The sequence below is a fragment of the Radiomyces spectabilis genome (assembly GCF_025331425.1).
Source record: "Radiomyces spectabilis strain NRRL 2753 chromosome Unknown BYT42scaffold_10, whole genome shotgun sequence".
NCBI lineage: Eukaryota > Fungi > Mucoromycota > Mucoromycetes > Mucorales > Radiomycetaceae > Radiomyces > Radiomyces spectabilis.
The window spans coordinates 1,169,289-1,195,728 of NW_026251935.1; the positions used below are offsets into that span (position 1 = coordinate 1,169,289).

At 43.9% G+C, this 26,440-nt stretch overlaps 14 protein-coding genes across 14 annotated transcripts; 10 read left to right on the top strand and 4 right to left on the bottom strand.

The window, feature by feature from the left end:
• Positions 1–614: 614 nt before the first annotated feature.
• BYT42DRAFT_500690 (uncharacterized protein) lies at positions 615–1,703 on the top strand (the record flags this gene model as incomplete). Its single annotated transcript, XM_051564723.1, has 1 exon — positions 615–1,703. A coding segment is annotated over one exon (1,089 nt), but the record flags the coding sequence as incomplete, so codon positions are not given.
• Positions 1,704–3,904: 2,201 nt separating this feature from the next.
• Positions 3,905–5,201, top strand: BYT42DRAFT_579228 (uncharacterized protein). Its single transcript, XM_051569368.1, has one exon. The coding sequence runs from the start codon at positions 3,949–3,951 to the stop codon at positions 5,017–5,019; it is 1,071 nt and encodes a 356-aa protein (XP_051421232.1). The 5' UTR covers positions 3,905–3,948; the 3' UTR covers positions 5,020–5,201.
• Positions 5,202–6,530: 1,329 nt separating this feature from the next.
• Positions 6,531–7,559, bottom strand: BYT42DRAFT_616285 (uncharacterized protein; the record flags this gene model as incomplete). Its single annotated transcript, XM_051572049.1, has 1 exon — positions 6,531–7,559. One exon carries the CDS (start codon positions 7,557–7,559, stop codon positions 6,531–6,533), a length of 1,029 nt encoding a protein of 342 aa, XP_051421233.1.
• Positions 7,560–8,205: 646 nt separating this feature from the next.
• BYT42DRAFT_500689 (uncharacterized protein) lies at positions 8,206–9,175 on the bottom strand (the record flags this gene model as incomplete). Its single annotated transcript, XM_051564722.1, has 3 exons — positions 8,206–8,560; positions 8,639–8,854; positions 8,940–9,175. 3 exons carry the CDS (start codon positions 9,173–9,175, stop codon positions 8,206–8,208), a joined length of 807 nt encoding a protein of 268 aa, XP_051421234.1.
• Positions 9,176–10,176: 1,001 nt separating this feature from the next.
• Positions 10,177–11,009, top strand: BYT42DRAFT_599724 (uncharacterized protein). The gene is made up of 2 exons (XM_051570991.1): positions 10,177–10,306; positions 10,373–11,009. Exons 1-2 carry the CDS (start codon positions 10,229–10,231, stop codon positions 10,793–10,795), a joined length of 501 nt encoding a protein of 166 aa, XP_051421235.1. The 5' UTR covers positions 10,177–10,228; the 3' UTR covers positions 10,796–11,009.
• A 75-nt stretch (positions 11,010–11,084) lies between these two features.
• BYT42DRAFT_616288 (uncharacterized protein) lies at positions 11,085–11,739 on the top strand (the record flags this gene model as incomplete). The annotated part of the gene is made up of 2 exons (XM_051572050.1): positions 11,085–11,543; positions 11,605–11,739. 2 exons carry the CDS (start codon positions 11,085–11,087, stop codon positions 11,737–11,739), a joined length of 594 nt encoding a protein of 197 aa, XP_051421236.1.
• A 407-nt stretch (positions 11,740–12,146) lies between these two features.
• On the top strand, positions 12,147–13,399 carry BYT42DRAFT_500605 (uncharacterized protein; the record flags this gene model as incomplete). The annotated part of the gene is made up of 3 exons (XM_051564717.1): positions 12,147–12,620; positions 12,691–12,802; positions 12,873–13,399. The coding sequence occupies 3 exons, from the start codon at positions 12,147–12,149 to the stop codon at positions 13,397–13,399; spliced, it is 1,113 nt and encodes a 370-aa protein (XP_051421237.1).
• Positions 13,400–14,213: 814 nt separating this feature from the next.
• Positions 14,214–15,943, top strand: BYT42DRAFT_500382 (uncharacterized protein; the record flags this gene model as incomplete). Its single annotated transcript, XM_051564700.1, has 4 exons — positions 14,214–14,333; positions 14,412–14,491; positions 14,556–15,105; positions 15,170–15,943. 4 exons carry the CDS (start codon positions 14,214–14,216, stop codon positions 15,941–15,943), a joined length of 1,524 nt encoding a protein of 507 aa, XP_051421238.1.
• Positions 15,944–16,414: 471 nt separating this feature from the next.
• On the top strand, positions 16,415–17,015 carry BYT42DRAFT_621858 (uncharacterized protein; the record flags this gene model as incomplete). The annotated part of the gene is made up of 2 exons (XM_051572372.1): positions 16,415–16,626; positions 16,715–17,015. 2 exons carry the CDS (start codon positions 16,415–16,417, stop codon positions 17,013–17,015), a joined length of 513 nt encoding a protein of 170 aa, XP_051421239.1.
• Positions 17,016–17,479: 464 nt separating this feature from the next.
• BYT42DRAFT_500630 (COG4 transport protein-domain-containing protein) lies at positions 17,480–19,308 on the top strand (the record flags this gene model as incomplete). Its single annotated transcript, XM_051564719.1, has 6 exons — positions 17,480–17,575; positions 17,637–18,029; positions 18,096–18,365; positions 18,423–18,596; positions 18,678–19,088; positions 19,159–19,308. 6 exons carry the CDS (start codon positions 17,480–17,482, stop codon positions 19,306–19,308), a joined length of 1,494 nt encoding a protein of 497 aa, XP_051421240.1.
• Positions 19,309–19,963: 655 nt separating this feature from the next.
• Positions 19,964–21,905, top strand: BYT42DRAFT_647053 (uncharacterized protein). The gene is made up of 6 exons (XM_051572699.1): positions 19,964–20,377; positions 20,461–20,622; positions 20,690–20,807; positions 20,883–21,278; positions 21,351–21,428; positions 21,500–21,905. The coding sequence occupies exons 1-6, from the start codon at positions 19,977–19,979 to the stop codon at positions 21,593–21,595; spliced, it is 1,251 nt and encodes a 416-aa protein (XP_051421241.1). The 5' UTR covers positions 19,964–19,976; the 3' UTR covers positions 21,596–21,905.
• Positions 21,906–22,097: 192 nt separating this feature from the next.
• Positions 22,098–23,701, top strand: BYT42DRAFT_616293 (PIN domain-like protein; the record flags this gene model as incomplete). The annotated part of the gene is made up of 4 exons (XM_051572051.1): positions 22,098–22,842; positions 22,910–23,068; positions 23,135–23,430; positions 23,492–23,701. The coding sequence occupies 4 exons, from the start codon at positions 22,098–22,100 to the stop codon at positions 23,699–23,701; spliced, it is 1,410 nt and encodes a 469-aa protein (XP_051421242.1).
• Positions 23,702–23,778: 77 nt separating this feature from the next.
• On the bottom strand, positions 23,779–24,885 carry BYT42DRAFT_548101 (Extradiol ring-cleavage dioxygenase, class III enzyme, subunit B; the record flags this gene model as incomplete). Its single annotated transcript, XM_051565990.1, has 4 exons — positions 23,779–24,330; positions 24,416–24,543; positions 24,630–24,770; positions 24,837–24,885. The coding sequence occupies 4 exons, from the start codon at positions 24,883–24,885 to the stop codon at positions 23,779–23,781; spliced, it is 870 nt and encodes a 289-aa protein (XP_051421243.1).
• A 695-nt stretch (positions 24,886–25,580) lies between these two features.
• Positions 25,581–26,351, bottom strand: BYT42DRAFT_579257 (uncharacterized protein). Its single transcript, XM_051569369.1, has one exon. It carries the CDS (start codon positions 25,923–25,925, stop codon positions 25,758–25,760), a length of 168 nt encoding a protein of 55 aa, XP_051421244.1. The 5' UTR covers positions 25,926–26,351; the 3' UTR covers positions 25,581–25,757.
• Positions 26,352–26,440: the final 89 nt, after the last annotated feature.

The following is a 26,440-nucleotide window of genomic DNA, read 5'->3' on the forward strand; positions in this document are numbered from 1 at the left end:
CGATCAGTCAAAAACCTACCCTCGATCCAAACCCGTGCTTCTTAACATCCATCTGGATATTTTCCACACCGAAAATATCGATCTGTAAACTGCAGAGTGCAGACAGTGCAGACAGTGCAACTAGAATGAATCGATCCATAACGCGAGTCCTACGAAAATCCCAAAGTCCCATGTTTCGTACGAAGAAAAGAAAGTCGTTTCGATGCACCACCTACGAAACTTCCTTGGTTATCCACCATCACCAAAAAAAAGGACGATCTGCCTCAAGTGGCACAAGAAAAGCACCATTTCCAAGCCAAAGGGGCACAGATCTTTACTCGACTGTAGCCTTGCTGAAGACGTTAGGAACCGAAAAGCCAGCAGAACGGTCTCGCAATTGATGCAGGCAGCTCCATCACTTCGCCGACAACTGCGACTTTGAAATATGATCTGAGATTCAAGTTTTTGAATGCAGAGCTTTCACAAGCACACCCTTCACCTTTTTTTCCTGATCTTGCCATCGTACCTTTCTGCTCTACTTATGACAAGTGTCGTTCAAGCTAATTTTTAGGACATTACCGAGGCCATTTCGTTGTCATTCGCTTGTTACGTGTTATGTTTCTCTTATAGACGTTGAGGAGCACGACCTCCTTACGTTTGAATTACCAGACGACAATTTACCGGGTTCAGACAGGCTGAGCAAGCAAATCTTAAAAACACAAAGTGTTATTGATATTGTAACGGCTTCAACACTGGAAGTACCAAATGGTACGTACAGGACCGCTGGAACGGAGTGGAAAAACGGGAGAAAAAGTGATGTTGTGTATGTCCCACGATTATCCATTCAGAGTTCCCCGCCACCCTTCCTTATTGAAGTCCAGAATGTTGTAGACGAGACCTTCATTCAATGTGTGAATTCCTACTGTCTTCAAATCATTCAGCTGTATTCGAGCAAACCAGTGGTGTTGGTTTTTTGCATTTCAAAAGTAACACCCAGATCCTTCGAGACCGAGTTCACCCCATCGCGCTTAAAAACGTGGCTCTTGGAATATCCCTGCAATGCTTGGGCAAAAGTTTGCTACATGGTCTCGCCAAATAGCACTGCAGAAACCGCTTTGCAGGCAACGTCGACGTTGGATCCATTGCTGGCATTGTCACGATTCTTGATTGAGCAACAAGCGTCCCTGTTTGCTCATACTCACCCAAGCGACCCGACCGTTAAACACTTATACCACCTCGCCATGATGGAGCATGGATGTGCTTTGCAGTTCGAAGCAAATTACGCTAACAACCTACATACCGTCTGTTCAACCAATATCAAGCTCTTGGAACGAAGCAAAGCAAAATTGGTCGCCGATATTCCCGACACGCGACGCGCAATTAGAGATTTGAATCAAGGCATTACTTATAACGAGAAACTTAAACGCAAGTATTCCTCCGTGGAAGAAGAATCCTCTCAATCTAGCCAATCATCATTGGAAATGCCAGAAGACCTCTCCTTGGATCATCCTTCGTCAGACGCGCCACAAGAGCCGGAAAAAGAAAAGGCGTTAGTCAAGCAATATTATGCCACCCGTAATGCGCAAATGAAATGGAAAGATTGCTGGGAAAAAGGACGAGAAATGGGCCTGTTCAAACGATATTCGACCGCCGAAAGTCTTCGTGCCAACCTTGGTCACCTTGTCCTCAATAAGAAAGCAAAACGAAACCATGCAACCCTATAGCATATGCAGCACCACTACTTGATACCTTCCCCTTCCCCATTGTCTTTCTTCATGACAGATCCTTGGTCACCAGAGAGACACTCGTCTTTTTATTTGTTACCAATGAATCTGCATTTGCATAAATTATCACTGGCGCCAGATCAAATGTCAACTTCACATACTGTAACAGCTTTCACAAGAATCCATATTTGCTCCCGGTTTTTCTAGCGCATTATGAATTTGAATAGATATCATACTAGAGCTCGAGATTCTTTGGAAAAGTAGCTTTATAAAACGACGTATCGAACTACAAATTCCAAAGGCACGTGCAACAAACTTAGAACATCATTTTCTACATGTTCCAGTTTATAATTAAGATTTTTGTTCTCGATCTTTACAATTCAAATGGGAAGATATAATAGCTCAAAGAAAACACTAGATCTACTGTTTAACGCACATATTCTCGTTTTGGTTTTGCTTCCTTCACATGAATATTTTGGCTTTTTCAATAACATCGAACAAGTCAGAGAAAAAGCCTTAACATTGATGCTTAGCCCTCTATGCACTCCCGGAACGGGCTCACATTTTCCTGAATATGGCTACTATGTGGTCACATAAAGCAGTAACTAGTAAGTTTCGGGACAATGACAATAATAGTACGTATCCTTTGCTTAACATACTTTTATAGACGCGCAGGAACACCTAAAGATTCGCCGGAGACTGCATTTCCCAAGTACAGTTTAATTGATAATTTTTTTTTATACTAAAACGAATTTTGAAAAAAAGAGGGAAGGTAATGGAGTTAAGTTAAAAGGACGTTTAAGTTAGTCAAATAAGGGAGGAAACCAAAGGACAAAGACTTAAAAGAAAAACGGATGCATTAGACAAGCCAGACTTACTCTTCTTTGTTGTCACCACGTAGTGGGACCGGCCACAGCACATCAAACAGGCATGGGCTTTGTTCAAAGTTTTAAACTATGGAAGCGCACACAACGAGTGATTCGGCATAACATTCAAAAAGAAAGGGAAGGCAATTGGCACAATACATTGCCCTACGAAAAACTTTCTTGATTGACCACGAAAACAGAAGTTTTCGGCGCGCAAGCTACATGTGGAAATTCAGTCGTTGATAGCATAGTTGTGGTCATAACCAGTATACGTGCAATGAGCAAAAGTTGATAGAGATAAGCAATAAAAATATATATTGCGATAGATGGTGTTACGAAAAAGGATATAGATGTACGATAGAGAAAAAAGAAATGGATGGAAGATGCGTCGTAATTTATAGACATGGAAAAAGAGGCGATATTACCTGAAACTATTCCTTCGTACAGTAGCTAAAAAAACCTTTATGTCCAATAATGAAGCAGAAAAAACGCCATGATTCTTTATTCATCGCTTCATTCCATAGTATCTATTGATAAGAGAATACGACATTATCGCATGAAGCAGCTGCATCAAGGAGGTCTCACAGATATGTTAGAGATCGATCGATCGGGATGTCTTTATTCAACTGTTGTTGTATTGGCTGATCGGGTACGCAGGTGCACATAAACTTTGGTACGGAAGTAGCAGACGGCACGTAGACTGAAGTGTTAGCTCGTATTACACATTTTATTGAAGAATACAGTCATCCTCGAGAAGAAGGCCTCTGCTGAGTAAACAAAGTCATCAGTTTCAGCGCATTTTCCCCCATCAGGATTACGCAGGTATTCTACAAGGCCAAAGAAATATGAGGAGATCCACCTCACTCCCGCCAATAAAGGACCAAGTCAAGATTCTTTGTTGCCTTGCAATTTATTTATTATCATCTCTTCATTTCCCGAGAAAAATGAATTTGAAGATGAAAGTAATATTAGAAATTTTACCAGGGTACTGTAATCTGTATGTAACCATAGTCTCAATAATAAATGCAGCCTGATAACAATGAAGACCCATCTCATCAATAACAGTTCCAGTTACATATAAATATTGTACCCATGTTGAATGGTAAAGTATCAACAAAAATCACCAAGGAAGTAAAAAATACTCACTCTCCAAAAAATCTCATCTTTCAAGTACAGCAACGGGATTCTTTTACTATGAAATTGATTTTGATTGGCCAATAATGGCATTGACTTTGATTGGCTGCGTTCATTACTTGTTGGAAGCACTGAATGAAACGGGAAAAAAAAAGCTCAGAAAGGCAAAGATCGGGATGTCGGGACCGATGAGGGGGGTTATTTTTTCTTGTATTTCCTTCCATATTTGAACCGAAAGTATATTGATGGCTCCTTATCAATATCCGAAAAAAGCAAGCTTTAACAAGGAGATCCTGGATACCTTTTGTTTTCATTGGCCCGCAGCGCACAAGTACGTACTCGTGCGCGTCCTCGATGACTCGATCGCCATGGCGCCGGTACGATCTCGTATGGCTTTCTTGTTCTTCCACAATGCTCCTCCACCACGACGGCCATCCGTAGCAACCAGCTCATCCTCACCACGTTTTGGCCCATCGCGGGTGCATTCGGTGTTCCGTGCTTGGAAACATACCCTCATATTTGCTGACACAGAAGACAGCGATGACGACGAAGAGCCGAGTGACAAAGACACGTTGACCCGCCAGCGATCCACTTCTCCAAGCAATGCCATGTCACCCGGACCTGCCATCTCCCTTAATGATATTATTACCGATAATCCCACGCTGTGTGACAACTGGATTCATGCACAATGCAGGGTTGACCAAACAACGCCCGATACAGCCATCCGACTGTATACAAAGCACACCACCGTTATGCTGAGAGCGCGATGTCTAGCGGAGAAAGTGGCCTTTCTTAATCTTGTCCGTTTAACTGATCAACGCCGGCCGTCCAGTGACGCAGGAGCCAGATCCGTTTCGTCTGATACTCAAACGATAATGTCTGACAGCCTCATTGAAGATTCTGTCATGCAGAATGAACACCAGTTCCAAAAAGTCGATATGTTAGCGCGAAAGTTGGAAAAAGCACGCGATGATATCCAACTGTATTTCGAAGAATTACAGCGCCTGGATCATGGATGCGCCACATTGAGTCATTCCTTGGATAAAAGCGCGGTAGGTGACATTCGACGAGTATTGAAAGATGTCCGGGAACAAATGGCGTCGTCCATGGAATATTCTCAATCACATCAAAGACATATGAACGATCTGGAAAAAAAGGCGATGTCTAATTCTGGCATACTGAAAACCGTCGATTTGCGCTTGGAAGATTTGCAGAACACGATGCGACAACATGCATGGTATCCGTGGTTATACACCGGTTTGATCTCCATATCGATTGTCATCCTGAGTTTTCTGGTGTACTGGCTCCTCCGCTGAACCAACATTATTCCCTCGATTAATAATCTACTCTATATTTGCATTGTATATTTGTAATTTTTAAATTTTGTATTCAAACCCATTACGCCTATCACCGTCATTCTCCTCATTCTCACTCTCATTCACCTCAAAAAATCATCACTGCATCATTTTATCGATAACTTTTTTGCTCTAATTTTGACTCAATGAGAACAGAAAGGAAAAAAAAAAGTGGTGAGATAGTGGACAATGATTAGAGACCATTACTTGCTATCCGTTTGATGGCAGCCAAGTATTTTATATGTATTTCTGTCTGTGCTCCAGTTTCTTGGATACACGTGGGTTCTTACTCATAGTTCACCATCCTATTGCACGGTTCAAGATTTACTATTACTGATTCAGGATACAAAAACGACTGTTAGTGTTCATCCGGCAGTCAGCTTTTTAAACTCTCGCATCTTAGCATTACGCACTCAATGGTCTGCCATGTTGAAGCTGTTCAAATATGTGTATTCAAAAAGGGTTCCTATGATTTGAGCTTCTTCCGGAAGATGCTGAAGAACAAGTTGCTGGAAAAGCTCGAGGGGCCACTGATGTGGCTCCTTGCGTTTGGTTAAGCTTCAGAAAACCCAAGGTGTCTGACTTTTATTGAGAGTGTAGTGGGACATCAACCCGATAAACATTTCATTTTGCCTAAAGCAGCCTACCGAATTACAGTATATGCATGCACATGGCTGCATGATTCCTTGCAAATAAGATGAGGGCGTGCATTAATAAGAATTTCAGTCGCACCAGCCTGCAGTGAATTCGTGAATTCAACTCTTGAGAATCCACGATGGTCCATGTCCATCACCCTCGACGAGAAACAAAATAACTTAAAAATGATGATTGATCAGCTGTAGTCCTCTAAATCATCCTCAATAACAACACAGATGGAAGGTCCTCTTTGTCAAAAGAAGGATATACAGTGCTTTTAGCTTATTTTTTTTTGTATATCCATGTTATCTTTGCAGATCAATATAGAGCGCGTCTTATTACGCGCAAAACAGGGATCCAAAGGATGTTAAGCATTCATTTGTGTGAACCTGAAATGTTGACGAAGCTTTAATTTTCTATTCCGATACTCTGTTGCCATTGCATCATCAGGATTCCGCAGGATGATATTAAATCCAGTAATCTCTACAAGTAGACGATAGCAATACCCGCAGCTGCGATGGACAAGATTTGCACCGCACAGACTGCATTGATAACTTTAATAATGTCACTGTTAGTGCAAGCATCCTTAAAATGCTACTCATAAAACGATTAATGTGTGATGCATTTGATCGAGACATTCATGCGCGGGATCGAGTTGTGCAAGTTTATTCATCGTTGATGTCCTTTTTCGCAACTCAAAATCTGTCTCTGATGTTGGCACAGCGGAAAAAGTTGTCTGTGGGTTGCTTTTTTGTCGCATTGCAATATCGGTAAAAAAAAAAAAAATAAAAAAATAAAAAGGTGAGTAGAAATCTGTACAGATAAAGATGATAAAATTAAGCTAAACGCAATGCGTTCTTCTTTCTTTCCTCGTTTGTGGCCAAAATGCTGGCTTGCAAAAGTGTAGCGATGGTTTGCTTGACGGCGGATTTCGCGGCGTCGGTCATTTTCAACTGATGTCGACGGCCAAAACTTTCCACCAACGTCTCAGTATCGTCATGCTCATACACAGGTAGAAGCGCGGAAATACCAGGAGCAAATTCGATCTCCAGTTGGAGAACAGGTTTCGGTTCAGTGATGGAACATACTAATCCACCAGAAACTTGTTGGTTGGAGGAATTATGGGATGATGAAGACGGTTCGGAAGATGTAGAGGAAGTGGTTTTCGAGAAAGTAGAAGGTGGCTTCGGATTGGAATCGGAGACGGTGCGTGATAATGGTTGCGTATTTGTGGTGACGGTGGTGGTGGTTTTCGTTTGGGTAGAAGAAATGGCCGTCTTTTGTAAAGTATTCGAAGATGAAAAAGAGGTGTTGTTGTTCGTGGCGGTCGTGGTGGTGGAAGTCTCCCAAAATGGAGTGGATGTGAGCGGAGCCGCACCCCAAGCTGTGGCTACATTGGATTGGATCATTTGGATTCGTTGCCGTGTAGGAACTCTACTCTTCTTTTCCTCAACCGCTTTGGCTCCGTCAAGAATGTTTTGAATTTGTGATAGGTTTTTCTTCTCCAATGTCTTGGCGGGTTTGGTGGCGACAAGTTCCGACCGCGTTGTTGGTTTAACTTTTGCTGGTGCTTTAGGTTTCTTTGCTTTCTTTGCTTGTGGAGAGGATGGCTTTGACGCTTTGGGTACCGCTTTATTTAGACGTTGGTTCAGAATGTATTGTTCATCGACTGGCTTGTAATTGGGGCCTTTTCTGTGAAGACCACCGGTACCAATGCCCCCTGCCTTGATCTTGAAATTAGGATCCACAAGAGACTTCCACGAAGCTGTGGGGTTTGATGGATCTGGGCTCTTCGAAGCTTGTGCTCCCCAACTGGCCATCGTCAATGGAGCATAATCGTCGTCTGATTCATAATCGGCGTGCATGATGTCAGATGATACAGGGCCGCTGCCGATCTGTAAGGAGCAAGGGAAGAAAAAAAAGGAGGATAATACGGGTATATGAGAAAAGGCCTAAAGAATCACCAAAACAAGACAGTTAGAGGAACTGGACCTCTCCTTTTTCGATTGAGATAACTCCATTTTCCAATTGGGTTTTTATGCAGAGACCAAGCCTCTGGCTATTGTGACTTGTAATTTGGATGCATGTAAAACCGATTCATGTGAACAGGTTGGGGTTTTGACTCTTGACTTGGCACCTCTGTTATAGCTCGTCATATCTATGTTTCCTGTTCACGGAGAGCGAGGTAGAGCTAGCCGCCATGAATCATGATATGACTTCAGGTCGTGTTCGGATATGCTTGTATTGAGAGTCGTAGTCTTTGAAAACAAAAAAAAAAAAATGTCAACTTGCCGAACACCGCATCCATTTTGATCACCACCCACTGCGGCTTCATTCTTCTTTTTTTTTTTTTTTTTCTAGAGTTATCCAGTGGATAATGTCACCAAAATCAGCTCATTATGCACTTCATTTTTTGCATGACCAAACAAATTGCTTTTCTTTTTTTTTTGACATTTCTGATGGTCGAGGAAAAAAAGGAAAGGATAATGATTAAACAATTTGTCCTGTTCTCTATAACATCACACCTCTAGTAGTAGCACCTGAGGTAGGTGGCGCAGTAGCTGATGACAAGCTACTTAATCCTTTGGCTTGCTGTGATCCTTGCACAGAAGATGGCATTTGTGATGGAGTTGTCGCGCCCGCACCGTTCGTTGGTGTTTGATGTCGTTCTTCAATCGCATCCCATGACAGTGTCCACTCTCGTTTCACTTTCTGCCATGTTGTAGGATCGAAAAATACATATACTCCTCTATCCAGTGCGCTTGGTGACGTACGTCGGAACACTTCTACAGGTCGGCCGTTCTCATCCGCTTCCTTCGTGAGCCACAACCCTAATTCCTTGTGGTACCGCCAATTCCTTGCGTATCTGCCAAAATCATACGTCCAAACGCAAATTAGTACAAATAATTGAGACCAGCCATTTCGCCTTTTTTCCATCACTTACAACTCCTGTGCTGCCGCTTCTTGCGCAATATCCTTTGGCATGCAATAAAACACATAGAATAAAATCTCATCGGAAAAAGTCCTCATTCGTTGATGTGCTGCCGGTGTCGCCTGAACATTGCGGTAGCACGGGGGAAGATAGTAACCAGGTTCGATATTCAGACCAGGTGGGGTCTGCGTATCCGACCATGGGGAGATGAAAGTGGAATATATGGAACTAAGAAAACCAGAAGGACAAATATTCAGCTTAGACTCACATCATCAAAAGAAAGATCCCTTTTTGTGTGTGTGCAAAAACTTACTCTGAGGTGTTCAGATCCAAACCTAATGTCGTTAAATCGCTACCAAGAGCCAACATGCTGCGATCGGGATCCGTCATTCTTATTACACCTAACAGTCCCAGCAATCCGTAAGGATCGGGTCGACTACCATCATTGGGTGCTGATCCCTGTTCGTCCCACGTTGCGTTCGGTTTCGGAGCGCCCGTTTCCGCCGATGCAGTTCCTACATCGCGATTTCCGGAATGTACATTTGGCATGACTTTCCGTGCTCCTGGTGCCAACTGCGGCTGCGCTGACTCCATTCGTGCTTGAGCCTGTCATACAGCAAAAAAATTGCCTATTTTAGAAACAGATCGAGTCGGTGGGGTCGATTCTTTTTCCCAATTGCCTACCCATTGAGACGATTCCATTGCTTCGTTTTTGGGAGCAAATGCTTTGTTGCCTAACAGATCGGTATCAGTATGCATGGAAGCTTATTCGATCGAAACCGGTCCAATGTGGAAAAAGAACAACACAACCGTAACCGCTGCAGTTGTGAAGGTCTTTTTTTTTGGGGGGAGGGGAGAATTAAAGAAAGAAGGCAAAGAAAGAAATTTTTTGTCAAGTATCGATGAACAAGATAAAGAAAAAAAGAACGAAGAGCATACCGTTCACGTTGGGTAGACCTGGTGACGCGCCCTGATTTAAGCCTCGCATACCGGTATAATCTAACCATGAATCGGGTTTTGATTCGCTGCTCATACCGTTACCAAACGGTGTTGCTGAACTTCGCAATGCAGGAAAGTCATCCATGGAAAACGTTCTCGGTGCATGTCCCCGAGGCGCGACAAGTTGTTCTGCAGGCAGTCCAGAGTAATTTTGAGGTGGTTGAAACGATCCTAATGGTGAAGCATAGTCGGATAGATTGGGATTGGAGCTGCCCAACAGAGCATCTTGCAGTGAGCCCGTTCCCGCTGTTGACGCATAACTCGCCAATCGATTCGATGGCAACAATGTGGAAGATGAAGGCATCGCAGACGCCACATTTCTGTTATTGGATGAAGGCGTTCCAAGCGCTGGAAAATCGTTCAAATCGACACCGGAATTATGACGGAACATGTCTAAATAAGAATTGCAAAGAAGCCAACAAAAAGAAAACGGCAGAACAAAAAAATAGCCGCAAACCCACCAGTGGCCAGCGGGATTCGCTGACGTCACCGACTTTGTGCCAAAAATTCTTTTTTTTCCCTTTTTTTTTTTTTTCCTGCTCCCTGAAAAGGCTCTTGTTTTTTTTTGACTGCATTCGAAAGCAATACCTGTCCATCGTCCTCATGAGTTCATACAGCGTCTATCTTTTCCGACATATCCAGACACAGCAGGTGCTTGTAAGCACTCGACAAAGTATGAAGGTATAACGATAAAAATCTCGATACTCCTAAAGGAGAATGGAACTTATTAAAAGAGATGTATAAAAGAATAAGGCACTTCGTCAAATCGAAACCACTCTTCGACCTGTTCGTCTCCGAAAAGATCATTGGCGCCCCATGGTGGCATTGACCGGTATTGAAACCCCACAATCAGCACAAGCCTTGTCCGACGCTTTATTGCAACGATCGCAAGCACGCCAACTTGACCTGAAAACTTCAGCCGAACACTTGGCACGGCCTAAACGTTTGCGAGTAGTAGACGAGAAAAATATGTTGGAACAATCCGTACAATCGCTTCGAGAGGCCCTGGAATCCGTCGCTCCTCAACATTTCAAAGATAAAAAGGTGTTGGCCTTATGGGAACAACCTCACTTTATGGATTTGAAGGGACAGCAAGAATGGCCCGCATTTGTAGAGCACGGTCAATTGGAGTTACGATTGAATCGACTCGTCAACAACCCCTCTTCATAACTTGTGTGGAGAAAATAATTTAATCCATCTTATTCAAAGACTATTCCGGTTGCCCGTGTCATAATCAATAGACTAACTGTATAAAATCACAAAGAAACAAAATCCCATAAAAGGCACATCAATGACAGCCCATCTTTTTCTGCGGAGGGAGGACCTTGCATTTCATTTTTTTTATTGTTTCTTTGATTGGGAAATTTGTGACTTTGGAATCCCCGAATTTCAATCTTTTGAAATTGGCCAGACAACCCCCATTTCCGTAAACAATAACGGGAAAAACCCAACAGTTGTCATGTCACAATCCAGTGGAAGTGCTCGTGATTACGTCGAGTCCTACGTGAAAGAAACGGGACGTCAGGATAATGATTATCTTTCCGAGAAACAACCACGATATGACCCTACCAAAATACCGGATGCGCCAACCACGCCTTCTACCGCCACCGGCCACCCACCAGCGCCTACACAAGAAACCGAGCCAAAATCACAGTTTCCATCGTTTCATGCTCCCACCGTGAATCCCATGCCATCGACTGAGGAGTCCTCGGAACAACCGCAGCAGCAACCACAGGTCGTATGGGCTGTTCGTGATTTCATGGATCAGAAACAAGAGATTCACGAAACTGCTTTGGCCAACTGTGCGGATCTCCACGAAGATCTCATTGTGTGTTTCAAGAATGGCAGTTGGTGGGATAAAGCGAAAATGTGCGAAGCACAAAAAAAGAAGTTTTGGAACTGTTACCACACACAAAAGGTAATTTTGTATGTTTCTTTACATGATGAATCAGCGTCTCTAAAGGTTCTCGGTTGCATAGAAATTTCTAAAGGATGTGAATTATAAGGGCCCCATCAGTACTCAGGAGGACGATGACGTGAAACTTTACCAGGCACTAAAACTACGCGATGAAATGGATACCAAAGCACCAGAGGCATCAGCTGCTTCTCAATAAGCGAAAAAAAAAGAGAATCCGGGATTTTTTTTTTCTGTTTTTCAGGGATTGTTTGTTTGCTTGGATTTCACCACATGTTGTATATTATCTAACTTCCTCGGCAAACTTTGCTAAATGTACAATAATTCGACTTTTTCATCATCATGTATCATGATATATAGACATTCAATAATATATGGGTGACAAAAATGACATCGTAAGGTCTGTCTAAAAAAGTGCTGCGATAAGAAATGAATCGGTAGCCCAATTGAGCAAAGAAGAAGGAACTGCAAAGGGCCCGTTTCGGATAAGTAAAGAATCTAACACATTTTTGCTTTTTCCATTATTGAAGCGCGTTTCTCCTTGAGGGTCATAACTATAAAACGCCTCCAGAAACCGGGTCACCACCCATCTTTATTTGACGAATCATGTGGAAGCTTATCCTTTTTACTAGCGTTAGCTATTCATTGGTGCATTTTGGATTGGCCGCGCCTACTACAAGTTCTGTCGCGGTTACAAGAACACGCAACGTCCTTCCGGTGGCGTCGCCTGGCTGGTTGCCCAAGTACAAGGCGCCCAACGTGAAACCGGTCCATCCTATGCCTCGCGGCCCGTTGAACCGGTTTTCCATGAACTTTGAAGTGGACAATTATCCAGATACCTGGGCCATCCCACCAACCAATGATCCCGTGCTTGCACCGGTCATGGCCTCCATCAACTGGTCTCTTGTCCCGGATGCCCCCGTACGAACCGTCAACAGCGAAGGAGACGTGGAATTCCACGCTTACAATGCTGAAGAAGACAAGTATTGCTGGTGGACGGCCGCGGCTTGCATCGCTCCCAAAGTCGATTATCTTCCCGAAGATATTTACAAGTGTCCCAATCCTGGCGATTGGGGTTTGGTAAGTGATCGATGAATTTTTGGGGCTCGTCAACTTTAACTTACATTTTTTATTCCTTCGTCTTGCTCAGACGTATGATGATGGACCAATGGTTCCCCAGAAAAAGGAGGTCGATGATCCCTATGCTGAGCCTCGTCTATACAACTTTTTGGCGCAGACGAATCAAAAGTCGACTCTTTTCTGTAAGTCGATAGTCTCTTCCTCGAACTGACGAGATCCATCTACGGAGATATTAACTGTTTGTTTGCATAGACGTTGGGTCGAATGTGGTTAATTTCCCCGAGGCTGCCAGTCGTGCGCAAGAAAGTGGACACGATATTTGTTTGCATACGTGGTCTCATCCTTTCATGACCTCACTGACCAACGAGCAAATTGTGGCCGAATTTTACTGGTCTTTGCGTGCGGTCAAGGAAGCTACGGGTGTCACCTCTCGCTGCTGGCGCCCTCCTTATGGAGACGTCGACGATCGCGTCCGTGCCATTGCTCATCAAATGGGTCTTTCCACGGTGTTGTGGACCCATGATTCGCAGGACTGGCAGATCGGTGCCGTTGATGGTCATTTGACGGAAGAGGATGTGAATGGATTTTTCCAACGATGGGTCAACACTCGCCAGGCTGGACAGGACGTCGCTGAAGGCCACATCGGTCTCCAACATGAGCTTAACAAGAACACAATCACCATGGCCGAAAAATGGTTGCCCGTCATGCAGAAATCTTTCAATGTTAAAAGCATTTTCGAATGCAATGCTATGCATAAATCCTACTGGGAGGATAATTAAACTTTTAATTTCATCTTTAGAAAGATGTGTAATAAAGAAAAGTCACTTAAAAATAATGTAGTAAAAAAAAATTGCAGTGTTCTGCTACTGAAAAAAAAAGAGAAATGCTTGAAACAGTGCAGACACTCGAAAAATAGATTGCGCGTCGGTGTAAGTAGTCTCTTTGTAGTATGAGGATAAGGAAAACTTGTACCTTTATAGTTATTGGCAGCATTATCAAGTGACACGGTGTCTCGGAAGAATAGACGCAAAAAGGGAGCCGACCGACTGTATAAACACATCACACATGAAAATTGTAAGCAAAAAGATGTCGCCGGCTGATGTATGCGTTGGAGAGCATAACTGAAACAATCATTTACTGTAGGAAATAAGACTGGATCTGGTTGCTGGGATCACCTTGTGAAGTTGACCGGGCGGGTACAGCATTAAGTCGTATTGTTGGCGACGTATCTGAACAATTTATAGCTGTCATCCGACAGATTTTTATACAACAGAATGTCATTTGCCGATGTTTTTCTCAACTCTTTGTGGTACAGCTGCTTCAACATGATTGCGAGTAATAAGGTTTGCTGATCCATTTCCCTCGCTGCACATTTTGAAGCCGCGATGTTTCCACACAATATAAATACTTCGTACTGCCGTTGTTTTTCCCCTTTTTCTCTTCTGTTCTTTCGTCCCTCTTCTTCTTTCTTACACATTCTTTTATTGTTGGTTATATACAAGGATGCCGGTGGATTATCCCAAGCAGAGTGCTTCAACGGTGTCTGAGCTGAATAATGGCGACGGTCAACTTGTTCCTGAAGAGCTCAAGCCGATGTCACGTAACGAGCTTATTGACGCCGCCGTAAAGGAAGCTTTGGATGCCGTTGAAGATCCCTATGTGTTTCAAAGTCCTATCAAGCATATTGCTGTTATCGGGGCTGGTCCAGTGGGTGTGAGTAAGCGGATAAAAGATTGTTGCAAAACCTTGAAATGACTGACACCATCTGGCTCGCATGACTGTGCCCGTTAGCTCGTTTCCACGAAAACGCTCCTTGATCGGGGACTACATGTCAAAACGTTTGAAAGGCACCAAGATCTCGGTGGCCAATGGTGGGTTCATAATGCATCAGTTACGGGCGATTTTCATCCACTGACAGAATAGGTCCTAAAACAGGCTTTATTCGGACAAAGTTTCATCCAACCCGATCACTTGTAAAACCGGTGTGTCACCCGAAGCTCCCCTGAAAAACGGCACCCGATGGACACCTGAGGTCGAGAAAGCTCTAGTTGAAGTGATCCCTCCTTCAGCTATCTACCGTGATCTATTCACAAACCTCATCTCCCCGCTGATGGAGCTTCGCGATTTTCCCTGGCCCAAAGATACCCCTCTCTACCTTTCGCACACCAAAGTTCATCAGTATTACAGAGCCTATGCAGATCAGTTCGGTTTGGATAGACACATCATGTACAATACCTCGGTGGAACAAGTTACAAAGTTGACCGGCAGTGGTTGGAAGCTGAACCTAAAGAGATACGAGCGTGTGGATGACACACTTCGCATTCACGAGTGGGAGGAAACCTTTGACGCAGTTGTGATGGCAACGGGAGCTCACCAACAAGCCAGTATTCCAGAGTTCAAAGATCTTGAAGCGTTTACTAGGTTGTTTCCGGAAAGGGTTCTGCATGCAAAGCAGTATAAACTCGTTGACCCGTTCACAAGAAAGGTAACCACGTGACAATAGCTTCCTAGCTTTTTATGGTTTCTTACGGAGCGATTCTCTTTTGCAGAATGTTCTGCTTGTAGGTGGACATGTTTCAGCCTGTGATTTGTCAAAGCATCTCTACTGTCAAGCGAAAAAGGTGTACATGTCATTCCGTGGACCTTTTCAGTTGAAGAGCCGGGTGTTTAACCTACATCGATCTACCATTCCGGAGACCACGATTTTCAAACCCAACATTGCCCACTTTTCGGATAAGAATGGCAATATTAATGGAGCCATTACCTTTGAAGACGGTACGACGGTGGACGACGTTGATTTTATCATTTTTTGCACTGGTTATATGTACAATCCCAAGCCTTTAGCATCCCTGGTTTCGGACGTGCCCCAACCCGACAAGGTGTGGAAATCCAAGACGCACGTTCTTAATGCGTATCAGCTTATCTTCTGGATACCCGATCCGACATTAGCATTTGTGGGTGCTCCACCGCATTTGGCAACGACACAGTTTTTCAATCTTCAAGCCGAGACCCTGGCGCGTGTATGGGCGGACAAGGCCAAGTTACCATCCCAACTGAGCATGCAAAAATACACAGACAACAGACGCCCGCCATGCTCTCCCGACGATTTTGAATTCCATGGAGAAAAGCAAAGACAGTTGGGATTGATCGTGTGGCTCAATGAACATAATAGACTGCTCGGACATGATGAACCAGAGTTGAAAGAGATGGGAGATCATTTTGAAGAGCTCCTAAAAGACGCTGCCCGAACCTGGAAAGAAGATTCCATGGCGATGCTGAAAGCGATAAGAGAAAGAAAATCGTTACCGTCGGCAAAGCTTTAAATCAATCTACAGCTCCCTGTAATAAATACAAAAAGATGCTGATGTCCACAAATAAATTTGTATCCCAATAAGAAGACCAAAAGTGCTTTGTACAGCTTAAACGTATAGGATATAATCTTCATTGCTTGATCAAAACATGGTTACAAAGGAGAGGCATGCACTAATTAGACCGTCATATTGGAGTATTTGGTTCGATCACTTGCAGATGCGGTGAGAGAGGAGGTATACCCACATGGAGCCTGTCTGTGACGGTGAGAAGCTTTATTCTGTTAGGAATAACATATCGCCACAATGGCGGACCATGGGCGAGACGGATCTTGCATGCAACCAACGACCATCCAATTGGCACCCCGAAATACAGCATTGACGGACGTGACTACATCTGCTGTTGGCCAATTTCCTGTGAGACTCTCGAAGCAGCTCTTACCCTAACCCATGCCGATTCTTGTGCCATCACCGCCTGCGAATGAAATGTCGGCTGCCTGTGAGCGTACAGCCGATGGAGCAGGCGACGACACGTCCCTGTTATCCCGTCCGTTCGAAACATTGACGCAAATGGACGATATTCGGAAAAGCTTACGATTGCTTGACGAAGAGGAAACCCGCATCGACAAGTCGCTCGATGACATGCTGGCGCAAGAAGCCGAACTGGAGGATGTTCTTGGTATACTGGATGTTTTGAGGTAGGCATTATACTGCAGCGCTTGTTTTATTCAAAACTTGGGCCATCTGACCATTCCTCTTCTTTCGCGCTTTTCTTTTTCTCCACAGACCGCAGCTGGGCAACTTGAAGATTGAAGCGTCGCATCTCGTCAACACTATTCAGGACACCTCGCATTTAGCCGAAAACATTAGTGACAAAGTTCGCAAATTGGATCAGGAACAGTCCAGAACCAAGGAAGCCATTCAGTTCGTGGAAGGCGTACAAGAACTCAAACACTGTGTAGCCGGGATTCAGTACGCGATCCAACGCAAAAATTATGACGAAGCTGCCTCACTACTACAGCGAGCCTCCCGTATCGATAACACCATTCTAAACAGTTCTCTTGCCGAATTTACTACAGTACGTTGATTAGGTTTGATATGGCTGTTAAAATTGCCCTGTGTTCATTTCGAAAGTTGCTCTTAGCCCACCTCGGAACATCCCGATCATCCTGCAAAAACGCTGTCAGACGCCAAGAATTTGTTATTAGAGATCTTTTCCAACCGTTTTGATGATGCTGTATTCCAACGCAACGAGGCCGATATTACTCGCTACTTCAAACTATTTCCTCTTATTGGCTGCCAAACCGAGGGTCTGGATAAATACTCGCGCTTCGTGTGTCAAACGATCAAAGCTCGTTGCGCAGAGGAACTGAAAGCACCTGGTAGGTTATTGGTTGCATTGGGGGCACAGAAAAAGCATCCAACTTAACATGAACTCTAGCTTCTACATCTACCTACTTTGCTGACGCTTTAACACGATTATTCGAGCATGTGGCCTTGATCATCGATCAGCATCAACCCTTGGTAGAAGCTCACTATGGTCAAGGTACCATGCTGCGTGTAATACAACAGCTGCAAGAAGAAAGCGATACTCAAAGTGGACTTATATTGGACCGGTTCCTCCAAATTCGAAAATTGGAATCCAAGGTAAAATGAGATGCTTACAGTTCCAGTTTCAACGACGGGTGGGCTAACACCAAAAACGTAGTTGGTGGAAATTCAGTCTCTCAATATATCGCTGATGCGATCCTCCGCAGCTAGTCGAATTAATCCCAATGCTGCCAATGCTTCGAGCCCAGTGAACGATGCAGCCAACGAACTTGTCGAACCTCGCCAGCTCGATGCCAATCTTTTGGAATTGTCATTGATCAGTCAAAGAGGCGCTCTCTTCCAAAGCTTTTTGCACGAACGCGCCAATGATGATCTCAACAATATAGATGAAGATGGAACTGCACGTCGAATCATGATGAATGGCAAAGACAAACGTTATTATGGAGACAATGGCTTGTTGCTAACTTCAGGCTTACGGAAACGTGTGCGTGAATTGCTCAACTCTTATCTCGTCATCGACGCTTTTCTGATGAAACGGAATATAGACAAGGTGAGTTGGCTGTATGATGATCTGTTCTTTTTCGTAGTTTATGTTGCTTATACAGAATATGCGCAGGCCATGACCATGGACGAATATGATCCATCCATTGCGCCAACATCGACTTGCGTAGACGATGTATTCTTCATTTTGAAAAAAGTCATCAAGCGTAGCATCTCCACCTACGAACCTGAAGTGATTACGTCGACGGTGCAAACTGTGCTGAAAACGCTGGACAACCTGTATATACAGACGTTCCAACAAAAGATGTCCATGGCGTTCGCGGGCCAAGAATTGACAGGACGCAGCGCCGATCGGTCACTCGACCAAGCCAAGATCAGCTATATGGTAAAGCTTGCATATAAAAAAAGATCCAATTGTGACTCATGTTAGATCATTTACTAGATTGTCCTGAATAACCTGGATGTCAGTACCGAGTACACGGAGCGGCTTGTAGCCGACTTGCGGCAAGATGTTGCTGCGGGGATTTGGGCCAATGAGAAAAAGGACATGGAGGCTGCAACCAAAGCCTTGGACAATTTGGCCGCGATCTCCAAGAAATTTCAGAATCTGCTGCAGGTAAGGTTTATCAGGACGGAAATAAACCTACAAGTCTTTATTGACCGTTAAATCAATCGCGTTAATAACTGTTCTTCATAGAGCCGTATGGAGCAGTTGATGGCACAGATGCTAAAGCCGCGTGTTCGGCCACTTTTCCAGGATGCTTATCGCGAAGTGAAATATGTGCTGGATGAAGAGGAATATAATGAGGTGGAAGTGGAGGAATTATTTATCAAACGATTCCGTCAAGGATTCAATACGCTCATTTTGCTGTATCACCGAACATTGACCGAGAACAACTTTCGATTACTACTGAGTCTTTTACTGGACGTTGTCAGTGTTCAATGGGAAAAGATTGTGCTTCAAACTCGGTTCAACCAATACGGAGCGCTTCGATTCGACAAAGATCTGCGTACTGCCATTCACTTTCTGTCGGGACTCACCGATTGGTTATACCGCGATCGGTTTACACGACTTTCACAAATGGCCACTCTACTAAATTTTGAAGAGGTAAAACGTCATTTGTATAAGAGACACGTCAACTCCATAAGAGTCCACTGTGTTGACCATCGATATTTAGCCTTCCGAGATTTATGAATGTTGGGGAGCGAAAGCAGGACCGGTAAGCTGGCGTCTTACGGTCACTGAAGTCAAGAAAGTACTAGCTCTCAGGTACGTCTTCTTTTCCCTTTCTGTGCAACGCTTTACATTTGACTCATATTCCTCATAGACTGGATTTCGATAATGATGAAGTACTTAATTTATCACTCTAACCTGTAATATTATCAAGAAAAAAAAGAATGCACGCTGTACATGATTAAATAATGATACCACATAGTTTTCACCATTAGAATTTACAAAATGTAAAGCAGCACACCCGAAAGATTTTCTATGTGTTTCTGCATTATATTTCGATAGCATCGTCAGAGAATCTAATAATTGACCACAGGTTGATCCTTCAGCAATGAATAGTTGTGATATATATTGACAGCGCTTATTTTTGAGTATGGCAGATGCCATTTATTAGGTTCAGATCTCTGTGCGATAGACAGCGTTTCTTGCACGATACAGCGACAGAATTTGGAGATTTTCATGCGTATCGTTAATTCCGACTCCTGCAAAACAGAGACCATCTTTGCTGAGGCGTTTTCAGCCCTCAGAAGATCAAAAGAATTTTGTACAGTATACCGAGCAAGACATCTTCTCTTGTTGTGTATGATGCCTAGATAACTCGGTGAACGTTCAAATCTATGAGATTCTGCGCAGTCCGTCCGTAAATGGCAACCACGGAAACAGAAAATTTTTGTTTCAAATCGGGAAGAACGGTCACAACTGACTCTATTCCAAGACTGCTCAAGCGAGTTGCTTTCAGGTTTTGTTCATAAAGTAGATTCTCCAATGAGCTATTGGAACACTCAATCTTGGTATAACAGAATTTTCGCATCCAACGCTGCGACGCCTGTCAATCAACATGGTCAAATGCAGCAGGGACAAGTTCCCGTGCAGCAACAGCAACAGCAAGCACCAGTACAGGAACCACAGACTTGGAATCCACCCTCCTCACAACCGTCGTCCCACGTCCCTTCCGCTTTTTACGAAACACAACAGCAATCTCAACAGCGTCAAGCAGCCGCAGCTCGAGCCGCAGCTTCAATCGTATCGGCGTTGCGTACTAGTCCGCCTGAACCTGAGCCTTCTCCCTTGCCTACACCAGTAAGAGGCGTTATTGCGTATGGCGATCTACAAGCTGTCATGGCCGGTAACAGCACCTTGCAGACTGTCATACACCGAGAGACAGGGTACGTTTGGCCATTTGTCAATTCTAAACTATACCACAAGGGGGTTTTTTTTTGGTGGTTTACTTACCATGAGTTCATTTCAGATCGCAATGCTGCGGTCGTTGGTATAAAACCGAGAGCGCCAGAGCACAGCATCAAAAATTGCATGTCAAGTGTCCCGAATGCACGTTTTCTGGGCTTAAAAGTGTTCTTGAGCAACATAAAGCAGACGCCCATGGAGATGCTACCGCTGCAACCAAGAAAAAGCAAGTCATTGTGCATTTTTTCCTCCTTATCTGGTTTTTTTTTTAACATGGCTTTTACGTTTGACAGACGAGTAGATGGTATTATGCCAGCCAATGCGCCTCAACTTGACACACCCGAAGCGTTGGATGCGTGGATCGCAGCAAGAAAGAAAAACTGGCCAAGCGCAGCCAATCTTGAGCGAAAGGTAGGTCTCTATGGCGACATGGAACCCCTTTGTCTCCATTTTTGATACGACTTTTTTTTTCTCTTTTTTTGGCAGAAACGAGAAGCGGAAGAGCGTGAAGCTCGTGGAGAAGTCGTGGCCAACGGGAAGCGAAGAGCAGCAGAAACACAAAGCCCAATGGGAAAGGCGCCAGAAACACTGAGCTCAAAGCGACAAAAGACTGATGACCCGATGGAGGGATCATCCAATATGGGTCTCGTTGGGGATTATGGTTCCGATTCAGATGAGGAGTTTCACAGTGCGGAAGAGGATCCTGACAATGGTAATGACACAATTGATCTCGAAAAGGATGCCATCAGTTCCAAAGACCCTCACAGTATGGGTAAGATTGCTCTTCCCACAGCCAAGCCAAAAAAACGACTTTGTCGTTATTTCATGGAAGGGCGTTGTAAGCGTGGCGATCAATGTCATTTTGCGCATGATGAGGAACAGGTAAAGATACTTTATTTTTGTGCGGATCAAAAAGGGGATTGAAATTTGCTGACCATGCCTATTCGATCTTAGAAAAAATTGAAACAGGAACAAAAAAAACCTACTCCGCCCGCGCAACCAGTTCGTAAGCAACCGAATTTGCTTCGCAAGGTATGCATTTGTTTCGCATTCGATGCATCATCGCTCTGGGTTACTGACAAAGCGGGTTTGATTATGCATAGCTCTTGGACAAAGAAATCAACACAGAGAGAAATATTATATTGCAAGGCTTCCGTTACATTACCGAAAATAACTTCTTTGGTTTGCAAGATTCTTAAAAATGGATGTTCTTCATATCCAATCCGGCGATGCTTTTTTCACGCCGTCCTTTCATTCCTTATTTGCATTCCTTTTTTTCCCCCTCATATTTCATCATACATTTGCGGCATCAATATACTATTCCAAAGACTTCTTCTTTCCATTGTCTTATTTCGAGTAATAATGCCTTTGGGCAAGTCTGTAACCTTTATTAGCAGTGTTACATAATGAATAGGGCTGCGCGTAACGCAGTGGACGCCATGTTATAAAAAAAAATTGACAAGAATTGTTATGCCAGGAGGAATCGAAATTGGGATGACTGTCCGTGACAAGCGATCATATTTTTTGGAAAGCCGTTGATCCCTCTTGCTTTTTCTGCTTTCATTGCATGCCCTAGACTTGACTTGATTTGAAGCGCCTCATCGATTTGTTGGATCCACTCTTTCTTCTATATCAATCAGTCCAGCTGCTGTTCTTGATTTGGCTAATTAGAAGAAATTGTTCCGAAGCAACCGTCATGCCATGGGAGTGAATCGTCTTACTGCCCTTTTAACACGGTATGCACCCGATGCGTTGCGTCAAGTGCACGCCAATCATTTTGCGTATCAGACCATTGCCATTGATGCGAGTTGTCATTTGAACAAGTTCATGTATGGAGATGAACCGCACCCGTTTCGACATATCTATGGGTTTTATTTGTTGGCGCGTTTCTGCGATATGAATAAAATCAACCCCATCTTTGTGTTTGACGGACCCAGCCGCATCGCGGCCAAAAGACTGGAACAGACACGGAGAGAGAAAGGACGCCTTAAAGTCAACTATTCACTAGTCTTTGAGCGTGAACGCATGGCAAGGCTCGATTCGTGGCATGAAATTGTCGAGCCCAACTTTGGCAAACTGTCTGAGGAAACCGCTGTCAACATTCTGTCGCTGTTGGGAGAAACATTGGACGAATTAGAAGAGGAGCAGGTCCGAAGCGAACCTTTGGTGACAGCGGAAGCTGCTGCACCAGAGGATGTTGTGGAGATTGATCAGGAAGTAGCGGAACGACATACCCAGCTGGAAGACTGTCTTGTTCATCTCGCCAACGACGTCAATCGCGCTATTTTGGAAGCCAATGATGCAGATAAATATACCAGAACTGTGCGAGACTTGTCAGCGCAGGAACGCGATGTTATGGTCCGACTCATTCGCACTCGGCTAAGCAACGTTAACATCGCCTTGCATGATCTTCAACAAAAAAATCGTCAAGCACTTTTATCACTAGGTAAGCCCAGTCAAAATCACAACATCTTGGATTGAATAAAACAGTTGATTGAATAAACTATCACCAGAAAAGCGATCAATTCGGATTACACAGAAAATGCGTGACGAATGCCGACATTTTCTAAAAACCCTGGGGTATCCTTGTTTCACCTCATTTCATCACGAAGCCGAAGCCATGTGTGCGAAAATGGCCGTGGAGCACCGCACCACTGCGACCATATCGGAAGGTAAAACTTTCCTCCAAGTGGTTTCGGTTACAACTGCTAATGGGATTCCGTATGATTGTGATTTAGATTTAGATACCATTGTGTTCGGTGATGCGCCTTTGTTGCGGTATTTCTTTGCCAAGGGAAGACCGATCTTAGTAGTGGATCCCGTGAAAGCACGACAACAGCTACAGCTGGATCGAGATGCGTTTATCGATATGTGCATTTTATGCGGCACAGACTTTTCAGGCACCATCCAGGGCATCGGTCCTGTACGTGCGTTACATTACATGCAACAGTATGGTTCCATTGAGAAACTCCTCCAGCATCTGCCACCCAAATATGTACCAGAAGAGGACTTTGATTTTCAATTAGCACGACAGGTAAATTGGTGATTCCCCACACAGGTTCCAGAATAATTGAGTTAAAAAAGAACATGTTTAGACCTTCAAGGAATTGCCGCCTATACCGCCCGACTCGACGGCGTATACGCCTGGTGTTTTGGATCCAGCAGCTGCGCAACATTTATTGAGTATCTACGAAATTGATCCCCAGGAAGTCGAAGATCGATTGAATACCATCCGTTTACAGCAACTTTCACAGAATTACGGCGCTTGGGGACCAAACCCTTTCAATGATATGGCCCCTTTTTGATGTCGGAAGGGAAGGATATATATTTTGTAAATAGAGTATTGTACATAGAAGGACGGACGGAAAACAAATAGACTGGGTTACAGTTCACTGTGTAATACATGTGTGTCATACTTTGGTAACGAAAGATTGGATGGCAAACCAAAGCCAAATGATCCCCAGCTCAAGGTGGCATAGTAATCCTCCAACAGCCGCTGTCCTTGGTCATCACCTGCTGCACCTAAAGCGACATGGAAAGGCACAAGGTGTTCAGCCGTAGGATGACAATCACGGAACGAAGGGTGTTTGCAAAGTGTGTTGGCGGCTGCATTGCGAGACTCGCCCGTTAAAGTGCAAGCGTGTGCCTCCATCTCTCGATCAAAGTCGATTACAAACTTTGGCGAAGGTCGGTTGCCGTAACTCCACAACTGGCGCAAGTTGTGTACAGCACTGCCGCTGCCGATGATGACCACACCTTCGTCGCGAAGTGGCTGGAGGGCTTCTCCCATCTTGATGTGAGAAGGCATATCCTCGTCCGCCAATGTGGATACTTCAACAATAGGAATGTCTTTATTGGATTGCATGGCTCGCTTCAAGGGCACCCACACACCATGATCATTGCCGTACTCTTGTGCTTCCGCTTTGAATCCCGACTAGACAGGAATAAATAGATAAATAAATGCATGTCTCGTGTGTCCTGAAATTATCGTTTGCTGCTGTTGTTATGGTGGTGCGTACCTGGTTGAGCAAATCAATTACACGAGCTGCAACAGAAGGCGAGCCTTGATGATCCCATGTTTCTTCATAGTATCGTTTCGGGAAATTATAAAAGTCGTAAATCAACTTTGGTTTTTCCGATGAATCCACTTTTTAATTTTTTTTTTGGAAAAAACACAACAAATAAGTAAGTGGTCTCACAAATAAGTCATGTTGTCTCTGTTGTTGAGCGTACCGTAGACACCGTTTTTTCCGTTGCCCTGCCAGTGAGCGCTAATGATGACGATCGCTTTTGGCTTGAGCTGGTTCTTCAATACATTTCCGAACCAGTTATAGAATTCTCCTGGACGCCCTTGATGCTCGAGCAAGTTGGGACCTAGTTTACGGAGAATGGATTTAGCATTGAGGAGAAAAAGCTTGATTAACCATTAAATAATTTTACCGCCGTGGGATATAAAGAAGACGGGAGCTCTTGCAGAAATGGAGGACATTGTAGCCAATGATTGGGACACAGATGAAATCAGGGGGAAAATTGAGAGGAAATAACAAATAAATAAAAAAACCCCAAGTCCCACGATTAAAAGTGCGCCATTTTATATGTGAAAAAGAACCCTATTTCTAACTAACTAAATGGGCAACAGCACAGACACCGCCCAATGGCTGACAAATGTGGATTTGTCATCTGAGCAGTAACACAATTTAAACCCCGTTTACCTAGACTCGCATTGACAGAGCTGACACATCCAGAGATATAAACTTGTTGGCATGTGAGCCCTGTAAGTCTTTGTCGGCGTTGACTTAAAAATATCATTGAGTATAACGGCCATTGTATTTTCCGTCCATTATTAACAACTTTCTGGCTGCAAGGTCTCAAGAGTTATCGCTGTGGATGCTCGTCCTCAGTTTTTCTGTAATACGATAAAATCGACAAGGCGAAACATGTGGATAGAGAGCAATGCAAAAGAAAAATGTGACATTGAAGCATCATTGATTTTCACGTAGGTTCTTTATCTTGATTACTTTCTGCCTGCTGTCGACAAGTGACGGTATGCAGCGACGTGGCTTCGTGGGTATTTTGTTGATAAGAAGATCAGAACTTGATAAACTTGTATAAAAGTGCACAGTGGGAATCGCACAGCAAGGCGCAAGTTTCCAATTGAGCTAAACACCTGTACAACAATTATAATATATCATACGGTGCCAATATGAAGTGAATTATAGATTCAGCGTCATTCGCAAAACCATTTAATGGACTAGGCATTTCTATATGGATTGTCGTTCGAAGGAAATATGTTGATCCTGACGAGTTCCGGGTTATTGCTTATTTTGATCTTCGGTCTCGTAAAATCCCGCATTATCCCAATTATGGTTCATGGAAATATGCTGATCCAAGACAATAGCAATTCCAGACATCCTCCGATGCCAGCTTTCTCTTTCTAAAGCAATGGCAGTGAATAAGTATGAATTGCGATGCATTACAAAAGTGCGTAAACAAGAAGGCCCCGGACGACGGAAGAGATGAGCATCGCATGGCTCGCAACAAGTTTGATCCGGAGGGTACCGAATCCCACGGTAATTGGAATTCCGGGTTTTAAGCGAAAGTGCTCAGTTTTGATCATAAAGCAGCGCATATGCCACTGGTATTAATATAGCTATTGTATGTGAATGTTGATTAGGGTGATCCGTGGGTGACTCATTGTCTTCCGGGCGTGCAAACAGCCGATGATTTGAAAAGGCGACACAACTTTATTGGTTTTCGAGTGGGTGCTTCCTACTTCGTTCGAATTCTTAAGAAATTAACATGCCATTTTACCTTTTTTTTTTTATGGTGGTGCCATTTCTGTTTGTTTTGTTACTGTTTGCAAGCAGCTTTATACTTTTAAACGGAATATTTCCTTTTGTGTGGAAAAAGTGGATTTCCATAGTGACATGTTGCGATCTTCATAATGGGTTATGGGGCCCATCAATGGAGCATGAGGCCGCCATCACTTTGACACCATGTCCAAGCGTCGCTTAATAAATTTATCGCGCGGAAATCCCGGAGTA